Here is a 24,955-nt window from a genome sequence, read left to right as displayed (position 1 = left end):
TAACAAATTAAGATAAATATAATTTTAGTTTGGAAGCTGTTGGCTGTATAACCAGGCTGATATCAAATTGATAAAAATAAATTAAAAAAAGGTTTGGTGCATAAACTGTATCATTGTAAGGTGAGAAAAGTCAGAAACTACAGCCAAATGGAATGATGAATAAATAATGTTAAAATGGTGCATATCTAGTGCATTTGCTGTTAGTTTTAGTGTACATCTACGTATATAATCCCTTTTGTACAGTTGGCAATGGCATCACACAATGACAATATTCTGATCATATGAAAATATGTTTTAATTCAGTATATATAAAACACGATTTCATGCATAAAACAGTGTTACTGTATTTGTACCGTATTTGTAAACATTACAGCAATTTCACAGACAATAAATTAGTCTAATTCTGTACATTTGTCAGTGTCTTTTTTCCAAGTGAGGAAAGCATTGGACAAGTGCATTAGCATACATAACATCTACTCTAGCTGAAACATCTCTGGTTAATAATATCCTTCCTTGAAGCGGTTCTTCTTCCTTTTCTGCTCGCCTTTGTCTTCCTTGTGATCCTTATAGTCTGTGAGCTACAGTGTGGCATGATCTAACAAACAGAGAACATAAAAGCATAATCATAATCATTATAACCATACGAATCTAATCATCTAATCACATCTTGACAGAAAATACTGCAGCTGACCCGAACGGCTGGCGTAGCAGTCCCCGGTACAGTACCTAGGCTGTTAATGCAGCGTGTTTACGAGTCCATCCCGACGACCTTTGCTGTGTGTGTGCCCCATCTCTCTATCCCCATTTCCAGTCAGTCTACTGTATCTACACAGTATCAATACAAAGGCAGCTTGTAATTTAGGTTTTGCCGGGAAAGGCAAAAACTGTCATGACTCACCATTGAAAAACAGTGGAGATGTGCAGCGGATCTCTCTCATCTTCTGGTCAAAAAGAGCATTCATCTCCCTCTGCAGGGTGCCTTCGCGCTTCTCTCCGCCAGCTGGCACAGAGGAGCATGCAAGCTCCAGGCTGTCTATGCTGCTCCCATCACTGCTAGCTGTACTGTCAGAGAGGCAGAGACCCTTGGCTATGGGCTTCATCTGGTTTCTGTAGCTACCATATTGCTGTGCAGGAGGCATCTGCCAGTGGACAGCAGAGCTGCGGTTCACCATTTGTGTGTGGGGAGGAGAGGTAGTTTGTTTCCGTGGGCAACTTTGTGAGCGTACACTTATTACACTGGGGGGACTGGCCCGGCGTGGAGCCTGCAAGGTCCTTCTCACCCTGGCAGGCGACGATGGAGGGATCGGTGCAGATGGCTGGGCTAAACGGTGCAGCTGAGGGAGTGATTCAGACTGTCCCTGAGTTTCTGATACTAATGGAGGTTCAAGGGTAGGTTCATCGCCTGGCTCTGGTCTAACTGATATTTCCTCAAGGGTAGCCGACTCGGGCAACGATGGCTCAAATGTTGGCTCTCTGACATGTCGATTGTCCGACTCAGAGTCAGGCTTGTCTGTCTGGAGTGGAATTTGGTCTTCAAAAACGGCACTGCTATAAGACCACCAAGGTGGTGAACTCGACTCGAGATCAGAACTTGTTTTTGGTGGATCCTGGATTTGAACTCTGAGAGCACGCCTCACTGGCTCACTCATAGCCTCCCTGTGAAGCCTGGCCTTGGCCGCCGGCCCCAAAGAATCCACATCCTTTCGGTAGTGCAGCGGATATGCATCTTCTAAGGATTGGTCCATTGAAGAGCGCTTTTGAATTTGATGACCCTTCATATGTTTCTTGGCTGCTTTCTTGATGTGCTTCTTTGCCACTTTCACAGCATTAGTTGATTTCACCTATTTCACCAGGAACAGCAAGGTTTTAAACAGAGGTTCAGCCGAAAGTCATTGATTTAATTTGTATTAAGTATTTCAGTGAGTCTCTTACTTTTCCTGACATGTCCTTTATGGCAATATGAACAAAGATGGACGCCGTTGTCTGACCCTCCAAATACACATGCCGATAACCTTCAAAAAGACATTTAAAACAATCATAGCCTACATTTTGCACAACAGTAGATTTTCGTCTGTAAGCTAAACAGTTTTTCTTCTGTTTATTGTTTTTTTTTACCAAGACAGAGTAGACCTACAGTATGTAACTTATGTCATAATAATATACCTGGCATCATGCTGATGAAAGCTATGGTCCGCTGTCCGATGTAATTATGTCCAATGGTTTCTTGATTCCACACATGGAAACGCACAAGGGCAATCTGGGGCATCTGCATATTGAAGACCATTGTCTCCTCCCACATAGGGTTAAAACCTGCAGTAAGGAAGTGGTGGAAAAAGTACTCACGTTTATCAGTACCAATACTGCAATGTGGAAATACTCTTGTTACAAAATGTACTGAAGTAAAAGTACAAAACTATTGGTATCAAAATGTACTTAAAGTACCAAAAGAAGAAAGTACTCATTATGCAGAATTTCCCATTTCACAAGTTTTCAGATCCTTTAAAAACAGCAAATCTTCAAGCTCACAATGCGTCGCGTCACAAGGGATTATGCTTGTAGATTGCTATTTTCAAATGGCTGAAATGTACTGTATATAGGGCTGAAGTGGTTACTGTATGTTTTGTAATAATAATCTAAATCTACAATCTACAATCATTTGATTGGCTGAGCAAAGTTATTGAAGATAAAAGTGAGCGCAGAAAAGTGAAGACGCCAAAAGTGATTGGCTGGAATGACATTTGTGATGATTTGATTGGTTGAGCACGTGATGAATGACGATGTATGATGATGATAAGAGCGCCCCTCACTTCACATGGGTGTGATTTTTACCCCACTTACATAAAAAAACGAAAAGCGAAAGATTGGCTTACTATGAGATGTACTTAGATACAAATTAGCTTCATTGACCCATTCTCTTGAACTGTTTACTTTTACACGAATGTTTAAACACTCACCATTATCCTCCACTACCCTGGTTTGCTGTTTGGCAGTGTCAACAGGCAGACCAATGATCTCTACTTCAACAAAGGGATCAATAATCTGGATGGACAAAAAGAGACACTTTTACTATTATGTCACATGGACGATAGACATAAACAATTGCTTGATGTTCTAATGCAGTGGTTCTCAAAGTGCTCTCAAAGTGTGGGGTTATAACGGGTTATAAGAGGTCCCGACTCCCTAGTGGGCCTAACGTCGAAATAAAATTAAAAAAGTCTTCTAAAAGAATATATATTCAAAGATGTGTGCCACATTTTCACGATTTTTGAGTGGTGTAAACCACTCCTACAACTGGCTTTGTTAGTGCAGAAAAAATGAGCATGGTTGCTATGTTCACCCTGTTCACCCGGGTGTGATTTCATACAACTGGCTTTGTTAGTGCAGAAAAAATGAGCATGGTTGCTATGTTCACCCTGTTCACCCGGGTGTGATTTCATTACGTCAGACATGATTTCATTACGTCAGACAGGCCTTACACCACTCAGTTCACACAGGTGTGATTTTTCAAAAATAGCAGACCTACAAGCTCGTGCGCGCTATGATGAGCTTGTAGATCTGCTATTTTTCAATAGCTAGTATTACATTTAATGCTTAGTTAAAACACCAAAAGGGGTTCCCGCCCAGAATGGGTTAACTCAAAATGAGTCTTTAACTGCCGATCGACAACACCTTGTGATCACATCACGTGATCACGACACCTTGTGATAGGGGCTCCCTGGTACAAAAAAAAAATCAGCTGGGGGTTCGGGGTCTGTAGACATGAACATGTTTGAGAACCACTGTTCCAATGTTTTGTTGCTGCAATGCATGCCTCACCTCTCCTCTGTCTCCAAGCATGGAGTTTTTGGGCAGCTGCTGGCCACTGATGATTTTTAACTCTAACTGAGTCTTTCTGTATCCCGGTTGGGGCTCATCTACCATAGGATTAAAGGCACCTAAATGAAATGAAATGAAATGAAATCTATATTTACCCAGGGTATCTGGGCTAAGCTCAAGAACTTGTTTCCAGCCAGGCCCTGCTCATAGAACACATTTCATCGTAGTGGTTGATGCCTTGTTCAAGGGCATTTCAGCGGTGGTAATTTTTTTTAACGTGTCGGACGGCTGATTCGAACTGGGAACCTTCCGGTATCTAGACCGCGCCGCTATCCGTTCGGCCACCGCTGCCACTGCCTATGGAGGTTCAACACAGAGTTTACTAGCTACATCACATTTCATTTAAAGCAGAAATAACAATTTAATTTAATATCATATTGTTTATGTCCCTCAAACTTATTTCTAATGGTTTGAGCCTCAATCACCACTCTGATATAACCAGTCCTTGTCATTTCTTTCTGGACTTTGAAAGCAGTTTTAGCTGCAATACCACAATGTCCTGAGGTGGTGGGGGCGCTGATATGCAGATTACTTCATATTTAAAACCAGGCTTGTTTCCATTCCATGCCAGCTTGGAAAATAGCGGACATTGTAAACAAAGTGGAAATGCAAATTTGGAACTGAAGAAGAGGAGGAATTATACAAAGTAGGGTGACATTGATGACATCCCGATGAGGACAAAATCAGTTGAGCTGTTCCTGAGAGCAATTTCCATTAAAGCACCCATATGATATGAAAGCCTGATTGTTCAAAATTGGTTATTTGTGGGGATAGAAAACACATATGGGAGCCCCAAAAACACAAAAGAAATTGAAAAAGTTGAATTTTATGTTATAGGTCCTTTAAATAGTGGGAGAAAGCTTTCATTTAATTTTGTATTTGTTTAGTTCTGGTGCGTACTGATACTACATACCTTTACACATACACTTAGGCTTCAGGACATATCCGCAGTTGCCGTTACTTAAGAACTTTGCTCGGTTCACTTCAAGCATTCGTCCCTCTGTTTGGAAATTCAGTGCAGCTGAAATACAAAAAATAAAAAAATAAGATCGATTAGATGTATAGACTTGAAAATATTGGTCATAAATAGCCTATAGTGGGCTAGTTTCAAGACAAAACAATAAAAAGTACAAATTCAGTTTTGAGGAGACGAAAAGTGTAGGATAGCCTATCTATAGCGTGCCCGCTGCTGCTGCCGCAGCGAGCCCACAATAAACAGACAGACAGACTGTGTATGTATGTTTACTGTATAGTCATAGTGTAACACACAGGATTTGAACCATGCACAGGAATCCATGCATCTATATCACTCAGCCAGGGGATACTTGACCATGGGAGATATTAGGCGTGTCTATACTCTGTTCCATTCAACCTCCCTCCTCTGACCTCAGGCAGGGCTACTCTTACTCCATTACATTAACACCCAGTGCAAACTATATTCCCAGTTGCTATAGAAACCCTTCTTTCAAATGCAATAACATGTGACACACTTACCCATGTGGCATCCTGTGTTCCAGTATGGCTGTGGGCAAAAGTTGCTTGAGTCCACTCTGAATTTGGAGGGGTAAACCCGGACGAGCTGCCGCTGGTTTAAACGGACCAACTGAGCTGGCTGCAGTTCCAAAATCTGATTCATAACGTTCTCATTGAGGGAGGACACCTGCCAACTGGTCAGATGAGCTGCCAGACAAACAAAACAGAGTTAGAGCTCAATTTGACTTGAATATGCCATTATGATTGTGCTGCTCGCAGAGTGAGCGAGTGATTGATTTTCAAAAATAGCTGAGAAATTAGCTCTTTTCATCGATCGATATGACATTCACGATGAAGTATAATCATTCCAGACACCCAAAAAAACGATGATATTACCTTGTGTTTCTATGTCGTGAACGTGAACTCGGACAGCTTTCGTGTACTTGACCAGGTCAGAGAGAGCTCGGGACAACCTAATTGTTTTCCTGTTCCTGGCCATGGAAATAGGGATGCACATTTAGGCCTCGAAATTAACATAATGCATGTGATAAACCAGTGGTTCTCCAAAGTGGGGTCTGGGAACCCCCAGGGGTCCTCGAGGGGGTTCCCTTGGGGTCCCCAGATTAATTATTAATAGTTAGCAACCAAATGGACCCTTTAATACAGATCTGTAACTCAGAGAATGTACAAATGTAACCAAATGTACCCACAGTACACAGAGTTATGGTGGATTTGTGGCATAAATGCATACCAATTTAGGGGTCCTTACATTTCGTTTACTGCTGTGGTGGTAAACTAAGTGCAGTGTGTGTCCTTACTTAGGGTGGTAGACAATCTGAGTGTGATCCTTGTTGCTGTGGGACTCTGATTCCCCCGTAGACGTTGCTTTCTTTATCACCCGGACTTTCTTTTTCCTCTGTACAGAAATACACATCAGTCAGCAATTTTACTACAGAGGGATGTTCATGAAGGAAACTGTTGTCTCGTTACAGTCTGTTACTGCGATAAACTCAAGTGATGATGACACAGCAAGAAAACAGACATGTAGTGTTTTCTTAAAGGAATTGTTACATTTTTGGTATTTGGGTTTGATATTACATCATTTCCCCAACCACTACAGTTATTGAGATTATTGTCTCCACCAGGCCGAAGGCATGGGGAGAGAGTATGTTTTGCACTCCGTCCGTGTGTGTGTCCGTGTGTCCGTCTGTTACCAGCTAATCTCCGGCACCGTTAACCCGGTCGATGCCAAACTTTGCACACACACTCCCTGGATGCCAACGATGAACCTCTGCCCCACATTTTCCAGAACGGCCTGTTATAGCGCCACCATGAGGCAGCTTTTCACATTTTTTACCTAAAACTGCACCGATCTGCGTGAAACGTTGCATGCACACTCCCTAGAGGCCAAGGACAAACCGTTGACCTGCATTTTCCGCATCTGCCTTTTATAGCGCCACCAGGAGGCCGAAGATTCACAAATCGTTACACACTATCTCTATGGTCATGTGCTCAAGTCGGATCTGTCCGATATTTCATATTCCATCCTAATTGGCTATAATTAGCTTTCACAGTTTGCAAGATTGCCCCCTTTTGAACAAAAGCCTCAAATCATGAACGCAGCATGCAATTTATGTGAAATCTTTCACACATTGTCTTACTAGGCTGAGGAATATATCCCACCCTTTTCACATTGGCTTGTTATAGCGCCACCAACAGGTTGATTTTTGCAAAACACATTTTTGGAACAAAATGCCTCAAAAACATGTTTATATTAATCCTAAACATTTTGCCAAACATCTCACACAGTCCTATCCTCCTGGTGGAGACAGACTTTTTCTAGTTAAGTATTGATTTAGAATGCCACACGGTAGTGTATTGTACTTACCATAGAAGGCTTATAGAACAATATTTTGTCATTCCAGCTGTTTTGAGCCATAGAGAAAAGGGGATCCACTCATAATTTCGATGCCACATGGGTCCGACACGTGGCATTGCGTGCGTTAGGCATTAGGGTTGGGGACAAATTGGACAATGTTTAATGGAGCGAGTGAGCAAGCTTGCGTCAGTGGCACATCAACATATAGCTCTGAGTGCATTTCCTTTATCACAAACTACCTATCAAGTTTGAGCTATTTCTGGGTCTTGGCTCTCTTGAGTGGATGTTGTTATGTCCAAATAAATGACTCACCTAATGCATCCATTAGCTCGTATGTTTTAGTTTTTTTCTTCTCCATCTTCATCCAAAAACAGCTAATGGATGGGTGCTCAAAACACCTTAGTGGTCAGGAGGTTTACTGTCCGATATTTCATATTCCATCCTAATTGGCTATAATTAGCTTTCACAGTTTGCAAGATTGCCCCGTTTTGAACAAAAGCCTCAAATCATGAACACAGCATGCAATTTACGTGAAATCTTTCACACATTTTCTTACTAGGCTGAGGAATATATCCCACCCTTTTCACATTGGCCTGTTATAGCGCCACCAACAGGTTGATTTTTGCAAAACACATTTTTGGAACAGAATACCTCAAAAACATGTTTATATTAATACTAAACATTTTGCCAAACATCTCACACAGTCCTATCCTCCTGGTGGAGACCTGTGCCCAGAAGGGCACTTTTTCTAGTTATTATTTATTTTTTAAAGATTGTTTTTGTCGTTGATTTGATGCCTTTATTGATACGACAGTAGACTGACAGGAAAGGGGGAGTGACATGCAGCAAAGGTCATCGGGAATCAAACCGTATAGAAAGTATATTCCTAGCCATTCAAAACTAGATAGATTACTCCTACTGGCAACCAGAGACCATTCGTTTCTATTTGTATTGCTGCAATGCTAACAAGCTTCCGGTGGACATTTCTCAGTCAGTAACTGTAGAAAAAAGGGGTTTGTTTGACCCTTGTGAAGTGGGAAAACAATGTTGAACTATATTCCTTTAGGTAAACAAAAAGGAAAAGTGCATGTAGGATGTTTAGGATTCGTACACGGTTGCCAACTACCTGAAATTCAGGCTTACATAGTGAAATAAGGCAGAAAAAGAAAATCTCACTGGAGGTACAGTTTTTGTATAGTATTATATCAACAAGCTGTATTATTATTATGCACATTAGCTATTTGATCTTGCAGGATGTGTGTCATTGATTGATTGCCATTTAGTAAGGAACAAAGTGTGTCCTTTTTCAGTTCAATAAGGGACATGCCTTCTAGTTTCCAAATAAGGGAACCATGTCCATACCTGTGATGACAACTTTGCATCAAAATCACGTGGAAATGAAAGAGGAGCTCATTTGAATATTATTTGCATAGCAAGCAGTGAACAGGAAGTAGAAGGAAGGTGACAGAGGACTAGTAACATGGCAATAGACCTACAGTACAGTACAGTACAGTACAGTACAGTACAGTACAGTACAGTACAGTACAGTACAGTACAGTACAGTACAGTACAGTACAGTACAGTACACTGACCTTCCTTTTAAAACGCCTTATGATGGACTTATGAAGTCGTCTCTTCTTCTTTGGCTGTTTGGCAGTAACAGCACAGTTCCCATCCTAATGAAAACAATCAAACATGCAAAAAGTGCGATTTATCTATTGCTACTCACTTACTTTACAGTCATTTTTATCTGTAACTGTCATCTGTATATTTATTTGAAAAGTCGTTTTCATCTTGAGATTTTGTTTTAATACAGTAATAACAGAATGAGAACGTTGTTAACTTGTTTGTATTTAACAAAAATACTGTCTGTCTTGTCTGTCTGTCCGTCCGTCCGTCCGTCCGTCCGTCCGTCCGTCCGTCCGTCCGTCCGTCCGTCTTTCTGTCTCATAGGTTTGATTGATTATTTTATTCACAGTTTGTACTAGGTACTGTTCAAACTAATGTACAGGTCAACACTGCTACGACTCGAGGATAAAACCAGAAAAAGCACTAAGACTTGTTTACATCAGGGTCCTCCATTTTCAATGAATCAGATAAGGCCTGCAGGTCTCACCGTGCCTGCCTGAATGTCTTCATCTTCTTCACTGTCCCCGTCTCCGGTGTCCTCGTCCGACACATCACCTTCCTCTGCATTTGGATCAAGGTTTGCTGGGAGCTTTTTCCCCTGAAACATAATAACCAATCATTAATTCACATGAGCACAAGTGCAACAGAGGACAGACGAACAGTTGTGGGGCCATTGGCCAATTGGAACCAAATTGGCCAATTGGAACCAAAATTGGGTCTTCAGAGTGATGTCATATAAGAGCCATTTTTGGTTCTTAAAGAAACATTTAGCCCCCTTAAGAACCCCTAAGCATTTAATGAACAGAGCATGTTCATTAAATAATTATGAAATGATTCATTAAATTCATTAACCACCCCCTTTCCCAACCAAATCGCTCTGATATAAATAGTCGATATACAAGCACAAGAGGTCGCAATGTAATGCATTGTAGCTTGTAGATCTGCTATTTTGGAAGAGTGTTCGCCTGTTAAGACATGCCCAGAATTACTTGAGTTGTTACTGCAGCCATGTCAAGGTTTTCATTTTTCTGTATTTGTCCTTAAGTTGGGTGGCTCCACCGGGCGCGTTGCGTCTCCGTCGCGTGCGTCAAAAAACGCACCGGTTCAATTTTAATGCACGCGTCGCGTCTCCGTCAACGTACGCAACGCGGGCAGTGGAGCCACCCTTCATTGATTAAAAAGGGAACATTCCCTGACGGTGACGGAGACGCGACGCTGACGCGCCCGGTGGAGCCCAGCCCTGGTTTTAGTGTGTTCTATATGCTGAAGGTTTCCAATTATGTGTCTTTGTTGCATCTGTGCTTCTGGTAATTAAGCGTGTTGGTTACACCTGTTGTGAGTGAGAGAGGGCAGAAGTCTCATTACATTGAAGGAGAGTGCACTGTGCAGATCACATGAGAGAGAGCTCTGTGCAGAAGGAAGAAAGCAGTTGGAAGGAAGAAAGCAAAGTAGACAAGAAGAAGTAAAGTCAACTAGGAGAAGTAAAGTGAACTATAGTGAACTATAGTGAACGAAGTAAAGTGAACTGTAATATGTAAAGCAGAAGAAAGTAAAGTTAAGTACAAGAAATGAAGTAAAGTAAAATAGAGAAAAGAGAAAACAAAAAGGTTTTCAAGAAAGACTGAAGGATCCAAGTCGACCCTAACCTGACTCCGCCAGATGGGGAGTGGCCGGGCATCAAGTCTGCCTGAGAGTTCCCAGATGGGAGCAGGAGGTGGGAACCCAGTGTACTCTCTGCTGCCCCATCTGGCGGAGTCAGGTTAAGTCGCCCCCCCCCCCCCCCCCCCCCCCATTCATGTGCAAGCAGGCAAAGTGGTCAGTATTGTATTTGTTTGGATCTTATTGTGAAGGTTTATGTATTGTGAATGTGTCCCAAGTTAATGTTTTGTTTGTTGTCTTGTTTTGTATGTCAGTTCTATGGTGTTTTACAGCACAGTGTTTTCAGCATGGTGTTAATAAACAGCAGTAAAAAAGAACTCAGAGTCTCGTGCGATGGATGGGCGGCACATGAGTGTTAACATCGAAAAAGCTTCTAAACGTTCTCTACCATATGAGGAACATAATAATGGTTCATAAAATAATAGCTTTCAAATAACCATTTAAGGACCATTCTTTTTCTGTGTGTACTGGAAAACTGAAACCTTGACTAGAACTTTTCCCTTCAGGGTCTCTGGGGATGGCAGCTTCCGGGTTTCAATGTTGACATTGGAAAGGTCCACTTTGTCCTGAAGCACCTCAATGATATACTGGGCCATCTTTTTCTGCTGAGGCACACTGCAGTGGTTCTCTATGGATAAGATCACTGGATACCTGAGGATAGCACAGAAGGGCCAGGGGTGGAAGAAGTAAGTAGATTTTGAGTAAAAGCAGCAATACCACAGTACAAAAGCAATATGTTACAAGCAAAAGTCCTGAAAGTATAAAAAAGTATAAGCCCCAAAAGTAGCAAAAGTTAAAAGTACTCATTAGAGAATCATATGTCTCGTGTTAGTCGACTATATTAATCATTAACCACTAAGCCGTATTTTATATTTCGGATATTCAAAAATATCTACAAGCAAGTTTGTATATTAGCTATTTTTTGATACATTCGGAAGACTTTTGATTAATAATCGTATTAATTATTGATAATCTATCTCCAAAGTAACCAGTTCTAAAGTTGTCAAATTAATGTAATGATGCAAAAAGTATAAAATTTGCCTCTGAGATGTAGTGGAGTAGAAGTATACAGTACTTAACACCGGCACCAAGTTAATCAAGTTAAAAAAAATGAGGAGACACTCACGGTGACTTTGTGAAGGCATATCTGTTAATCGTTTCGATGACATCTTTGAAAAGAATCTTTGATGTCAAGGTGTAACCGTGGTGTATAATGGGCTCGCCATCTGGTCCATCCCAGCAGTCAACTGAAACAAGAAAGAAAGAAAGAAAGAAAGAAAGCTATGTGTTGGAAAAAGAGGTTGTGCTTCAAGAATGGGATTCTCAGTAGAGCGCTTAACACAAAATCCAGTGAGCATATTCCAAAAAAGAAAATTGAAAAAGGTATAGCACATCTCACGTTTCAGGTCAAGGAGGACTGAATACTCACATTTCACCTTTTTTTTTTAAAACGGCTCTATATAAAAATGTGTATGCCTTAACTTTGTGTTTTTGTACCATGATGTGAGCCAAATCAAAAAGTGAAATGTGAGTATTCAGTCCTCCTTGACCTGACATTTTAGATGTGTTACTTTTTTCATATTTTTGGTGGAATAATAGCTCATTACTGTAATGCTCTCTACTCCAGTCACAGTAAGAGCTCATACATCGCCTCGGTACTGAATGCAGAAGCCTTATTACAGATACGAGGAGATATGAGCATATAACCCCAGTTTTAGCTGCACTACCCTGGCTGCCAGTCACTTTAAGAATTGATTTTAAGATTGTATAATTAACTTTTAAATCTCTTCACGGTCTGGCACCTATACCTAATGGAACTGCTAAAGCCCTATGTGCCGGTCCATAGCCCTGTGTGCCGGTCCATAGCCTGAGGTCCTCTTATTAGGTTGAGTTGTTCCCGTCATTCCCTGAAGAAGGCCGAAAGGTCGAAACGTTGGATTCTTGTCAATAAATATACAGCATCGTGGCTACGTGTGTGCGGCCTTTTCTCATTTTTACTTATTTACTGCCTTAGGCCAGCACCTCACCAACACTGGTGTGCGCCCTTTCCTGTTTAGCCTAGTTGTTCCCTTCGCCATAAAGCCCCCTCCAGAATGGAATAGCCTGCCAGAGGACCTCAGATTGGCTCGCTCACCAACCAGTTTTAAAATGTCTTTTAAAAAAACCAGAAAAGCCTTTCTAATATCCCCTTAAGCCAGCATGTCAGTGCAGCTACTCACATGGTCTGCTCATTGTATGTTCATTATTATATTGCCTTGTCCTCTGATTAGTGTCTACAGTTGCATTAGAGTTGGAGTTGCAGTATAGCCTAGTGTGAATCCTTACCCTCTACACATCGGCAGCCGGCCTGCAGGACGTATGCATACATATCAACCCTGGACTCTGACATTAGCTGGTCGCCTGTCAGGTAGGTGTTGTGAGATGAGTTTATGAAGTAGTTGCCTAAGGGCTGACTCATGTCCTGATTCACCTGGTGGTGAACTGGGTTGAATACGTCTCCTGCAGGACTCCGCATGTACTTGGTAAATCCTGAAAGAAGGTTCCAAAGAAAGTTTTCAGTTGATTGTCATTGAAGATTATTGTTTTTTATATAGGCCTACAGGGGGAAAAAAAATCGAACTTGGTATATGAACAAGCTCTACTCACCATCAATGCCCAGTACCATGCGCTGAAGGTTCTCAGGACATGGCTCAAACTGTGCGACTATCTCAACAAGATGCTCTCTGTTTATCCCTTTCTTCTGTGAAATGAAACCATGGACATGGTGTATGAAGAAATAATATATTATTTCGTTCTAAATGTCCACAAGTTGACAAACCAGATGTAGCAAATGTTCTGGACACTTTATTTTATATTGTTGTAATAAAGAAAATATCAAAATAACGGTAGTGGGTCGCGCACACACCAAGACTTCACAGTTCAAATTGTTTATTTACTGATGAAGGCTGGATAGCCGAAATGTTTGTCCCTGTTCAAATATGTGCGACCCGTTTTGAACGGGTAGCGCACCTATAGTCAAAGCGCGGTGGTCACATGAAGAGTAATATATTGTTGTAATAAAAATCCTTAGACATATACCCAGAAATATCGCTCTACACATTAATTTACAAACATTCTGATCTGGTCTATAGGCAGAAATCTTCAGAAATTACCAAAAGGTTCAGAGATTACCCAAATATAATTGATCTAGAACAATGCAGCTATTTTCGGCAAAGATATCTAGTGTAGTGGGGGAAAGGAGGGCACCAAATACAGACCCCTGCGGGATACCGGGTCAACAAAGTATAATAAAGTGGTTACTGTAAGTGGTTAAAATAGCAATCTGCTTTCATCCACCTTCTGTTCATTTTCCAGAAAACGAGCGAGGTCATTGAGATCCATGACTTCTTTCTGATTGCTGTATGAGAGCAGTAAGAGGTAGAGGTCCCTGCGCGTGGAGATCATCTTATAGAAGCAACAGAATTCCTCAAATCCCAGTGATCCCTGGTTCTCATCAGTGTCTGCTTCCTGCGGATGGAGACGAAAGCCTTTCACGAGCAGGAAATTAATGACTCAGTTTGTATACAGCTTGTGACATATTTTAGTGCTTAATACAGAATACCTTAGGGATAAATCTAGTATATCAGCCACATAGAAAGGTAATGGCCAGTCATAGCACAGAAAGTGCATTGTTGTGGTTTGTGGAGGAATACATGACAGAACTGAGTCACTGAACTTGCGCAATATTGCTGTGCAACCAAAGCCATCTGTTCACTGGTAGCCATATGGTAGTCCTGTAGCGTTCTGCCGTACTGTCCTGCTGGCACACTATACGCTGGCGCTGTTGAGATTTCTCTGTCACTGGTTCTGTCTTTGTCACCGTGTCACCCTTTCCGTCTCCGTCTCTTTCTCTCTTGGACTTTATGTACTGTAAACGTGACTTGAACATGTGACAATGACAAACCAACGTTGGTACAGAACGACAACAGAGCTCAACGACCTTTGAGTGTGAGGGTCAGGGGTCAACTTGTAAAGATCTTTAACCTTACACCTTGATGCTTACAGTGCATTCAACGCCTTGATAAATCTTTTAGGCCTCACTCACACGGTCGCAACAGATTGTTGTATGCTTGTTGTATACAAAGGGTGTGACACAGCTTGCCCCAATGCATTTCCAATGGGAGTCACATGGTTTGACACAACATTTGTGTTGTATGAGGGGGAGGGGCGCAGTCGAAACACAGCCGAAAGCCATACAACAGCTTGTAGTCCAAAATGTGGACTACAAACCATGTGACTTCCATTGGAAATGCATTGGGGCGGCCATGACACTCACAACATTCATACAACAAGCATGCATCAATGTTTTAAAGGTCTGAGTGAGGCCTTAGGGAACAGAAAACAGTGGCGTAAAGTAACTAAGTACTCAAGTATGTACGGTAATTAGGTACAATTTGAAGTTACAAGTATTTTTTTACACTGAGGTATTAGACCTTTTACCGTGTAAGTCCAGAATCAGAGTACTTCTTCCACCACTGACAGAAACATAATATGGCAAAAGATTTCGATGAGATGGCATGACTAACTTATCTAACTTATCTCTGTGCTAATATTCAATTCAATATTATGGTTATGTAGTTATTACTAACTTACACAAGGCAGGAGTGCAGTTGTAACAACTGGAAATATTTTTTGGACGTATGGAGACACTAGACACGATGTCATATGGAGACACTAGCCCAGATACACCGGTGATTTATAGATGTCAATACTGTAAATATAATATATGATATGACATAACTTATGTTATAGCAATGGTCTTCAAACGTTTTCGTGTCATGGACCCCAAATAAAGGATGTACTTGGCTGCGGACCTCCATCTGAAAATATTTTGTGCCAGGGACCCCCATACAAGATTTGTGTTGTTAAAATGTTTCAAAGATATTCCTCATTCCTCAGATATTCTAATTTTTCAAGATGTTTTGGGTGAAATAGTCGATCTTTAAACTCAAATACGTCACATTGTGACCCATTTTGAGCTTGTAGATCAGCTATTTTCAAACAGCCTACCCCACCCTTTTTTGAGTGGGGGGGCTACTTTCAAAATGACCATGCCTGAAGAAGGCCGAAAGGCCGAAACGTTGCTATATGACTCTTTAAAATAAAGTTCTTGAACCAGCAAGTGGCAGTGTGCGGGTCTCTCCTCCTTCCTCAAAATGACCAGCTCAACAAGATCTACCCACCTGAAAATAGTTTAAATATGTAACTGAGGGTGCTTTAGAATAGCGGCACTGGCATTACATATAAGACAAATGCACTTGGAATGGGAAATAGAGGGGGAGAAATGGAATAGGTAGGGGTTTTTGTATTTAATTTATAATGCTACCGATGTTTGTGCACAGCAACACTGAAAACAAAATGTTGCATTGTGGATTTGAGCTGACAGGTGCTTTTTGATGTCAATCAAGTCACCTTTAATTCAGATGGATGCCAAGAAGTGTCTTTTATATATTGAATTTAAATATTATTTAGGGGCATGTCATGTGATCACAATCTACCTTTTGGGCACCCCTGGCCTACAGTATGTATATAGGGTTCAAGTGGTTAAACAGGGGACACCCTGGAACCACCTCAAGGTCCCCTGGGGCGCCCCGGAGTGCACTTTGAGAACCACTCAATTCATTCATGGTATATTGTCTTACCTGAAACATCTCTCTGACTTTCTGTTTGGGTAAATTGACGTTGAGTTTGTGGAGCAGGTGATGAACCTCTGATATACTCAGAGTGCCGTCCCCATTTTTGTCTGCCTCTGTGAACGTCTGCTGCAACCATGTGTCTTCAGAGTTAAGGTTGCCTGAGCATTCCTATAGGGTTTCATCTGCTTTCGATATTCCAGTTTTTATGGATATATGTTTTGTCCCTGCCTCTGGTCAGACTAACGGCCAAGCTACACCAGGCTTTTCTCGCGTGTTTTCTCCCGCGCATGCGTTTAATTTAGGTCCAGTCCTATTTTAAAAAACGCACGCGCGGGCCGCGCGTTTAGGGTAAACACGCGAGAAAAGCCTGGTGTAGCGTGGCCGTCAATTATATCTCTCAAGAACCGATTCTGAGCTGCACTACTGAATCTGTCGGCAGGGGTATTCAGAACGTGTATGGTGCTGTTAGTGGGACTGCAATCTGGGAACCCATCGGCATAAAGAGGAAAAAACAGCAACCTGTTTTCCTTTGAATTTGCCTCTGGGGGCGGCGCCATGAATGTGTGCGGTGGGGCGCCTATGTTTTCATTCCAACTAACAACAATGTATACACATTCTAGGCTATAGCTCAGAATCTGTTCTTGAGAGATTAGTGGGAATGAAAACGGAGGCGCCCCGGGTGAGGAGGGCTGAGGGTGGACCAAGCAGGCCACATTCTATTGGGCAGCGCCACCCAGAGGCAAATGCAAATGGAAACAAACAGCAGAGGGCGCTGTTTTTTCCTGTTTTTGCAGATGGGTTCCCGGATTGGACTAAATTAAATACATTGCATTTCCTTTTGGGAATGGTAAATGATCTGATATGGTTGATATTTATGTCTGATAATCACAATGTAATTAAATAAAATGTATGCTAAGCACATTAACCCCGGCTGGCATCTTTTGGGTGGATTTGTCAAAATGTGAGAGAGAAAAAAAAAAGGTCTGAAAAAGATAAAATCAAAGCATCGTTATTTGTCATATTTTGACTATAGGGCTTTTGTGGTTAAGATAATTATGTTTTGGGTTTTTGGTTTGGTTTACAAATAACGTTCCTGCACTGCCTTATGGTGCCAGGGTACAACTGCACTATAGGACGAACTATTCAGCTAGCACCGTCTACAAGGAGATTAGCTTTTTTGATGATAGTTATATGGAGGGTCTGACGTCCATACAGGAATAATAGACTCCATACAGGAATAATAGAACAAAGGATATTGGTCACGTGTGCGCTGCCTGCGGGCGAAGCTGTCCTCATCGCTGATGCCAGCCATGAGGTACTTAAGGCCAGTGATCCAGGTTCGGGCCTCCTCTCCATTGGCGGAGACCAGGTTGAGAGATTGCAGATGGTTGCCATGGTAGATACTGAAACAGCAGTTGGGGTCGAAGCGGTTCTCTGCGTAGCGCTGGAATATCTCTGACTTCTTCCCCTCGCACACTTCATGGATGGAGTCGATCGTTACTGGAACAAAGAAATAATTCAAAATCAAAATGTCATGATTGTTGGGATGAGTGGTTTACAAATAAATAAACACATGCACTGAGATGCAGAGTATGGCTTGTTTTCATTCTAGCAGTGGTGGACAAAGTACATGTGAAAGTTGCTTTGTCAATACTTAAGTTAAAGTACTGGGGTACTTGCTTTAAAAATACTATACAAAAGTACTTGTACTTGTGGTGGCCTAAAAAAACAAAAAAAGTTTGATACGTGTGAATGAGGCCTTACCTTTTTCATTTGGAGTGCAACAAATTTTTTTTTCCTCCTAATTGTTATTTGGTCTAATTTGTGCAGCGCAGGCAGTAATTGGTTATTGGTTCTTCCTAGTGGGGAGCCTTTGACTTCAGTGGGTTTATGACAGAGGCCGAATCAAACAGAAACATTCTCTGTAACATCAATACACCAAATACTGGTAAAACCAGGCGGTAGGTAATTGTATTATGACTCACTTTTAGCTTTATCGTGTTTCCTTGAGGGCCGCCAACGGATGCAGGACTTGTGTTCATCCAGGTAGAAGAAGCGCACCAAGCCCTTCTTTTTCCCTTTCAGTTTGGTCATCTGTGAGCCATTCTGCATCATATACATGCATCTCTCCACTGCAAGGCAAGAGAAGTTACATCTGTGAGCCATTCTGCATCATATACATGCATCTCTCCACTGCAAGGCAAGAGAAGTTATTCTGCATCATATACATGCATCTCTCCACTGCAAGGCAAGAGAAGTTATTCTGCATCATATACATGCATCTCTCCACTGCAAGGCAAGAGACGTTACAGGGAGCCATTCTGCATCATATACATGCATCTCTCCACTGCAAGGCAAGAGAAGTTATTCTGCATCATATACATGCATCTCTCCACTGCAAGGCAAGAGAAGTTATTCTGCATCATATACATGCATCTCTCCACTGCAAGGCAAGAGAAGTTACATCTGTGAGCCATTCTGCATCATATACATGCATCTCTCCACTGCAAGGCAAGAGGAGTTATTCTGCATCATATACATGCATCTCTCCACTGCAAGGCAAGAGAAGTTATTCTGCATCATATACATGCATCTCTCCACTGCAAGGCAAGAGACGTTATTCTGCATCATATACATGCATCTCTCCACTGCAAGGCAAGATAAGTTACAGGGAGCCATTCTGCATCATATACATGCATCTCTCCACTGCAAGGCAAGAGAAGTTACATCTGTGAGCCATTCGGCATCATATACATGCATCTCTCCACTGCAAGGCAAGAGAAGTTACATCTGTGAGCCATTCTGCATCATATACATGCATCTCTCCACTGCAAGGCAAGAGACGTTACAGGGAGCCATTCTGCATCATATACATGCATCTCTCCACTGCAAGGCAAGAGACGTTACAGGGAGCCATTCTGCATCATATACATGCATCTCTCCACTGCAAGGCAAGAGAAGTTACAGTTTGGTCATCTGTGAGCCATTCTGCATCATATACATGCATCTCTCCACTGCAAGGCAAGAGAAGTTACAGTTTGGTCATCTGTGAGCCATTCTGCATCATATACATGCATCTCTCCACTGCAAGGCAAGAGAAGTTACATCTGTTACATCTGTGAGCCATTCTGCATCATATACATGCATCTCTCCACTGCAAGGCAAGAGACGTTACAGGGAGCTTGAAAGTGCTTTGCACAAAACATCAAGAGTCTTGAGGAAAAGCAGTGGCTTGGGAAACGAAAGGTTCCTGGTTTGATCCCCAGCTCCCCAGTGTTAGTGTCAAAGTATAAAATAGAAAATAATAGGCTAAAAAAAACAAAAACACAATATAACAATGTAAAATAACAATAAATGAATGAAATGAGTTTATAAAAAGTGTGTACTGGCCTAGTATATACTACTGCTCTTCATTCTAAAGGCAAACACAGAGGCAGCTAGCATTCTTTTTCATCAGATCTTACACTGTAATCTCTTCTTTCCCCAGAAGCATTTTCACTTTTTAGTCAATCATATGATTGCTCAATTTCTTTTGAAACATTGTCCAAATGCATGATCACTGCAAGTTATGGTGTCGTAGTCGTAGTCGTAGTTAGCACTTTTCATTTGTGTTACAAATAACTGCTTCAGAAAAACACATTTTGACAATCCACACTGCAGTCTCTGAAGACAGTTTACAAGCAGTTTTTATTATGAGATTACTGCACTACGTCAATAGCTGTTTTGTACTGCTGGAAGAAAACATGCACAGTCCTTAAAATGTCCATATTGTCAAGAACAAATCACAGCACTGTGTTTATACCAATACTTGGAGATTGGATATCGATTGTACCTGCAGCCTAAATAAAGCCCACCAAATAGGTGGCTTCAGGAGAACTGGTGTGCTTTTCTGTTTCTCCTGGAATCATTTGTTATTTGCAGGTTTTGTTGTGTATTTTATGAGAGTGAGAGCAGCAGGTGTGTTTGTAATCTGAAGCTCAAATGCCACGTGATGCACTCTGGTACATCACTCAGCCTAATCCTAGAGGATTGTCTACTGTCCATATGGCCATTATCTACTCACACTTCCCTGTATTTCCATTCTATCATACTCTGAAATGTAACATTTTGGAGGCCACTTTAATTGCACTAAGCTCCAGATCACGGATCGCACCTGTACAATACAACACCATGTTCTGTCTCATTGGCTCATAACAGAGAGCACAAACACCTTAAGACCCCCAGTTCTTTCGAATATTGAATTGGGATAATATTTGGGACTCCTGCTAAGAAATTAATATTGTTGTTCCTTTAATATTCAGTGGTTCTCAACGTGGGGTCCATGGACCCTCAGGGTTCCTTGGGGGGGGGGGGTTCCAAATGGACAGCCAGGTCTGTAACGTACAGCCAGGTCTGTAACTCTGAGAGCATACAAATAGAATAATTTGTTCCATTTGTATACTCTCAGAGCTATGGGGGGTCTTTGAAATGTAATAGTTAGAGAACCACTGCAAAATATTCAAAGTGGCAAACAATGAGTGCTGTCTCACCAATCTGACCCAGTCTCCATTTAGGCTGAGCCACCACACTGCCACCGATCCAGAAGAACTCCTCTGCAAGCCTCGAGATGGAGGCTTTCTGCCACTGTTTCGGGGACGACATGATGGACGCGCTGGGAGCATAGAGGGGGCTCGAGGCCCGCCTCGACAGGGAGGATGGGGGGGACGACGCCCTGGAAGGAGACGAGGAGAGCATCCCAGGTGACAGAGAGCCCAAAGACTGGAATGTAGCTTTCACTGCAGGCGACAAGGAGGACGGCGTTGGTGAGCTGGGGCAGCTGGCCGGCCCGGGAGAAAGTGGAGCCATAGCTGGGATGCTGTTCATTCCTGCGCTGTACATTTTGGGTTCCTGCTGCTGTCCTCTTCACATGGTATCACCCTGCCATCTGTGGCCCCCCACAGACGGCTGGGAGCTTCAGTAGAACCGGTGCTGTATCACTGCTTGTAAACCTCAGCATGTCTCACATCTTCCTGTGGGCCACACTTTAACGTGCCAGCATCTTCGGTACCCACAGCCCATAGTATTCCAGGCTGCAGGTTTACGCCGCCATTGGACCTGAGCAGTGCTGCTTCCTTGGAAGAGGAGCAGTGTGCAACACGTGTCAGCTACTAAAGCTTCCTCAAGCACTAGCCTAATCCTGGAACGAGGCAACAGCATTGCTTTCACAGGGGGATTTTCACACAACCAATAAGCGTCAGCAGACAAGGGTGTAAGACAGCTTTTGTGGTTCTCAGAGTAGGGTCCAGGGACCCCTGGGCCCTAGGGGTCCTTGGGGATGTACAATACAACACCATGTTCTGTCTCATTGGCTCATAACAGAGAGCACAAACACCTTAAGACCCCCAGTTCTTTCAATATTGAATTGGGATAATATTTGGGACTCCTGCTAAGAAATTAATATTGTTGTTCCTTTAATATTCAGTGGTTCTCAACGTGGGGTCCATGGACCCTCAGGGTTCCTTGGGGGGGGTTCCAAATGGACAGCCAGGTCTGTAACATACAGCCAGGTCTGTAACTCTGAGAGCATACAAATAGAATAATTTGTTCCATTTGCATACTCTCAGAGCTATGGGGGGGTCTTTGAAATGTAATAGTTAGAGAGGGATTTTCACACAACCAATAAGCGTCTGCAGACAAGGGTGTAAGACAGCTTTTGTGGTTCTCAGAGTAGGGTCCAGGGACCCCTGGGCCCTAGGGGTCCTTGGGATGGTTCCAGGGGGTCCCCACTACTCCCCTGCAAAATTAGTTAATATATAATATATAATCAAAATATAATCAAAATATGTTTGCCCACTTTAACCCTATATACATTAGCTAATTTCAAAACATTTTAACATTTTACATCTATTAGTGACACAACACTAATCTTGTATGGGGGTCCTTGGTACCATTTTCAGATGGGAAACTGTGGCCAAAAAAAAAAAAAAAAGTTGAAGCCAATGATGCCAGTGTGGGCATGTCTATAACTGTGCCATTATCATGATATACCGGTAATTAATTGCAGGCAGCATAGGTCATTTCAGGGTATATGATCAATAAAGTACAAACACCATTCTATTGTGTACTGTAGCCCATTGATTTCCCTCTGGGAAATCACGTTGCATACAATTTCTTTCCCACACATTATATTTTGAAAACAGCCAATAAAGTTTACATTCACTTTTCACTTCATTTTATTTTCTCTTCAATATCAAAACATATGTGAGATATTTCTTTCTCCAGTTATAATTTGTATACTGTACAATAAAAGTCCAGGTTTATTGGAGAGTAAAAAGTAAAAAGTTCCAGCATGTGTCTCCACAGTAAGCTGAAAACGAGTTTCTAGGTGAAAGTGATTTTCTCAAATTTAAAGCACTATATTTCTAAAACGATGAAACATTTCAAAGATTCCTTTTCAGGCAAATATGACCACCGTAAGATGAACCTAAATAGGTTTGAATGGGGATTCTAGGTGTAAGTATGTAGGACTAGTAGCATGCCAAAGTTATAATCTTTTTCGGACGGCATGTCGTTTTTCGTGATTTTGGAGGATTTGAAAAAAGATGAAAATCATGAAAAAACGACATACTATAGTTCAAGGTTTCGGGCGGCATACTATAGCATGTCGTTTTTCGTGATTTTGGAGGATTCGAAAAAAAGATGAAAATCATGAAAAAACGACATACTATAGTCCATGGTTTGGGACGGCATAATATATTATGTCATACTTTCATGATTTTGGGACACTATGTCAGAGCCAGGACTTGAACCTGCACCCTCCTGATTCCCAGGCAGGCTCTGCACCCAGTGAGCCACTGTGCATGCACTTCTTAAAAGGCCGAATAGATAATGACAGAAGAGCCAGAGACTTGTTTCCATTGTGGTTCATAAACATTCGAACGTCTAGAGATAAACAACAGCAAAAGAAACAATAGACAAATCTCCTGTTATTTTATTTTTTGTATTTTATTTTTGTATCAATGTTGTACTCAAAAGGAACAGCAGACTGCATTGTGGCAGGTAGCAAGTAGATCAGTGACTTGGCACACTGGCTGCATGATCTGGAGATTGTGGGTTCAAAACCCCCTCAAATCTTTACTTGCCAAAATCTGCCATTGACCCCCATTCTGAATTTCTCAAATTTAAAAGCACTATATTTAAAAAAAACTATGAAACATTTCAAAGATTCCTTTTCAGATAAACATGTCCACCGTAAGATGAACCTAAATATGTTTGAATGGGGTTTCTAGGTGTAAGTATGTAGGACTAGTAGCATGCCAAAGTTTGTGCTATTGCCATTGGGAATGCAATGGGCGTTTAAGTTAAATAACTCAGAAACTACAACACATTTCAAAGTAAAAAGTTCCAGCATGTGTCTCCACAGTAAGCTGAATTATAAAAAGTGTGAATGGAGTTTCTAGGTGAAAGTGATTTTTTGACGTGCCAATATCTGCCATTGAGCCCCATTGTACATTTCTCAAATTTGAAAGCACTATATTTCTAAAACTATGAAACATTTCAAAGATTCCTTTTCAGACAAACATGTCCACCATAAGATGAACCTAAATAGGTTTGAATGGGGTTTCTAGGTGTAAGTATGTAGAACTAGTAGCATGCCAAAGTTTGTGCTATTGCCATTGAGAATGCATTGGGCATTTAAGTTAAATAACTCAGAAACTACAAAACATTTCAAAGTAAAAAGTTCCAGCATGTGTCTCCACAGTAAGCTGAATTATAAAAAGTGTGAATGGAGTTTCTAGGTGAAAGTGATTTTTTGACGTGCCAATATCTGCCATTGAGCCCCATTGTACATTTCTCAAATTTGAAAGCACTATATTTCTAAAACTATGAAACATTTCAAAGATTCCTTTTCAGACAAACATGTCCACCATAAGATGAACCTAAATAGGTTTGAATGGGGTTTCTAGGTGTAAGTATGTAGAACTAGTAGCATGCCAAGGTTTGTGCTATTGCCATTGAGAATGCATTGGGCGTTTAAGTTAAATAACTCAGAAACTACAAAACATTTCAAAGTAAAAAGTTCCAGCATGTGTCTCCACAGTAAGCAGAATTATAAAACGTGTGAATGGAGTTTCTAGGTGAAAGTGATTTTTTGACGTGCCACTATCTGCCATTATACATTTCTCAAATTTAAAGCACTATATTTCTAAAACTATGAAACATTTCAAAGATTCCTTTTCAGGCAAACATGTCCACCGTAAGATGAACCTAAATAGGTTTGAATGGGGTTTCTAGGTGTAAGTATGTAGGACTAGTAGCATGCCAAAGTTTGTGCTATTGCCATTGGGAATGCATTGGGCGTTTAAGTTAAATAACTCAGAAACTACAAAACATTTCAAAGTAAAAAGTTCCAGCATGTGTCTCCACAGTAAGCTGAATTATAAAAAGTGTGAATGGAGTTTCTAGGTGAAAGTGATTTTTTTGACGTGCCAATATCTGCCATTGAGCCCCATTGTACATTTCTCAAATTTGAAAGCACTATATTTCTAAAACTATGAAACATTTCAAAGATTCCTTTTCAGACAAACATGTCCACCATAAGATGAACCTAAATAGGTTTGAATGGGGTTTCTAGGTGTAAGTATGTAGAACTAGTAGCATGCCAAAGTTTGTGCTATTGCCATTGAGAATGCATTGGGCGTTTAAGTTAAATAACTCAGAAACTACAAAACATTTCAAAGTAAAAAGTTCCAGCATGTGTCTCCACAGTAAGCAGAATTATAAA

The 24,955-nt window shown here is 41.4% G+C and overlaps 1 protein-coding gene across 1 annotated transcript; it reads right to left on the bottom strand.

The window, feature by feature from the left end:
- Positions 1-277: 277 nt before the first annotated feature.
- On the bottom strand, positions 278-21,054 carry plch2b (phospholipase C, eta 2b; the record flags this gene model as incomplete). The annotated part of the gene is made up of 21 exons (XM_079509758.1): positions 278-595; positions 899-1,841; positions 1,933-2,012; positions 2,164-2,310; positions 2,955-3,039; positions 3,817-3,935; positions 4,790-4,897; positions 5,371-5,556; positions 5,746-5,840; positions 6,168-6,265; positions 8,821-8,904; positions 9,345-9,455; positions 10,999-11,167; positions 11,643-11,763; positions 12,842-13,045; positions 13,163-13,256; positions 13,853-14,023; positions 16,198-16,349; positions 17,455-17,691; positions 18,177-18,323; positions 20,721-21,054. The coding sequence occupies 21 exons, from the start codon at positions 21,052-21,054 to the stop codon at positions 579-581; spliced, it is 3,702 nt and encodes a 1,233-aa protein (XP_079365884.1). The 3' UTR covers positions 278-578.
- Positions 21,055-24,955: the final 3,901 nt, after the last annotated feature.

The sequence above is a fragment of the Electrona antarctica genome, assembly GCF_951216825.1.
Source record: "Electrona antarctica genome assembly, chromosome: 9".
NCBI lineage: Eukaryota > Metazoa > Chordata > Actinopteri > Myctophiformes > Myctophidae > Electrona > Electrona antarctica.
This window is presented reverse-complemented; position numbering and strand designations above follow the sequence as displayed.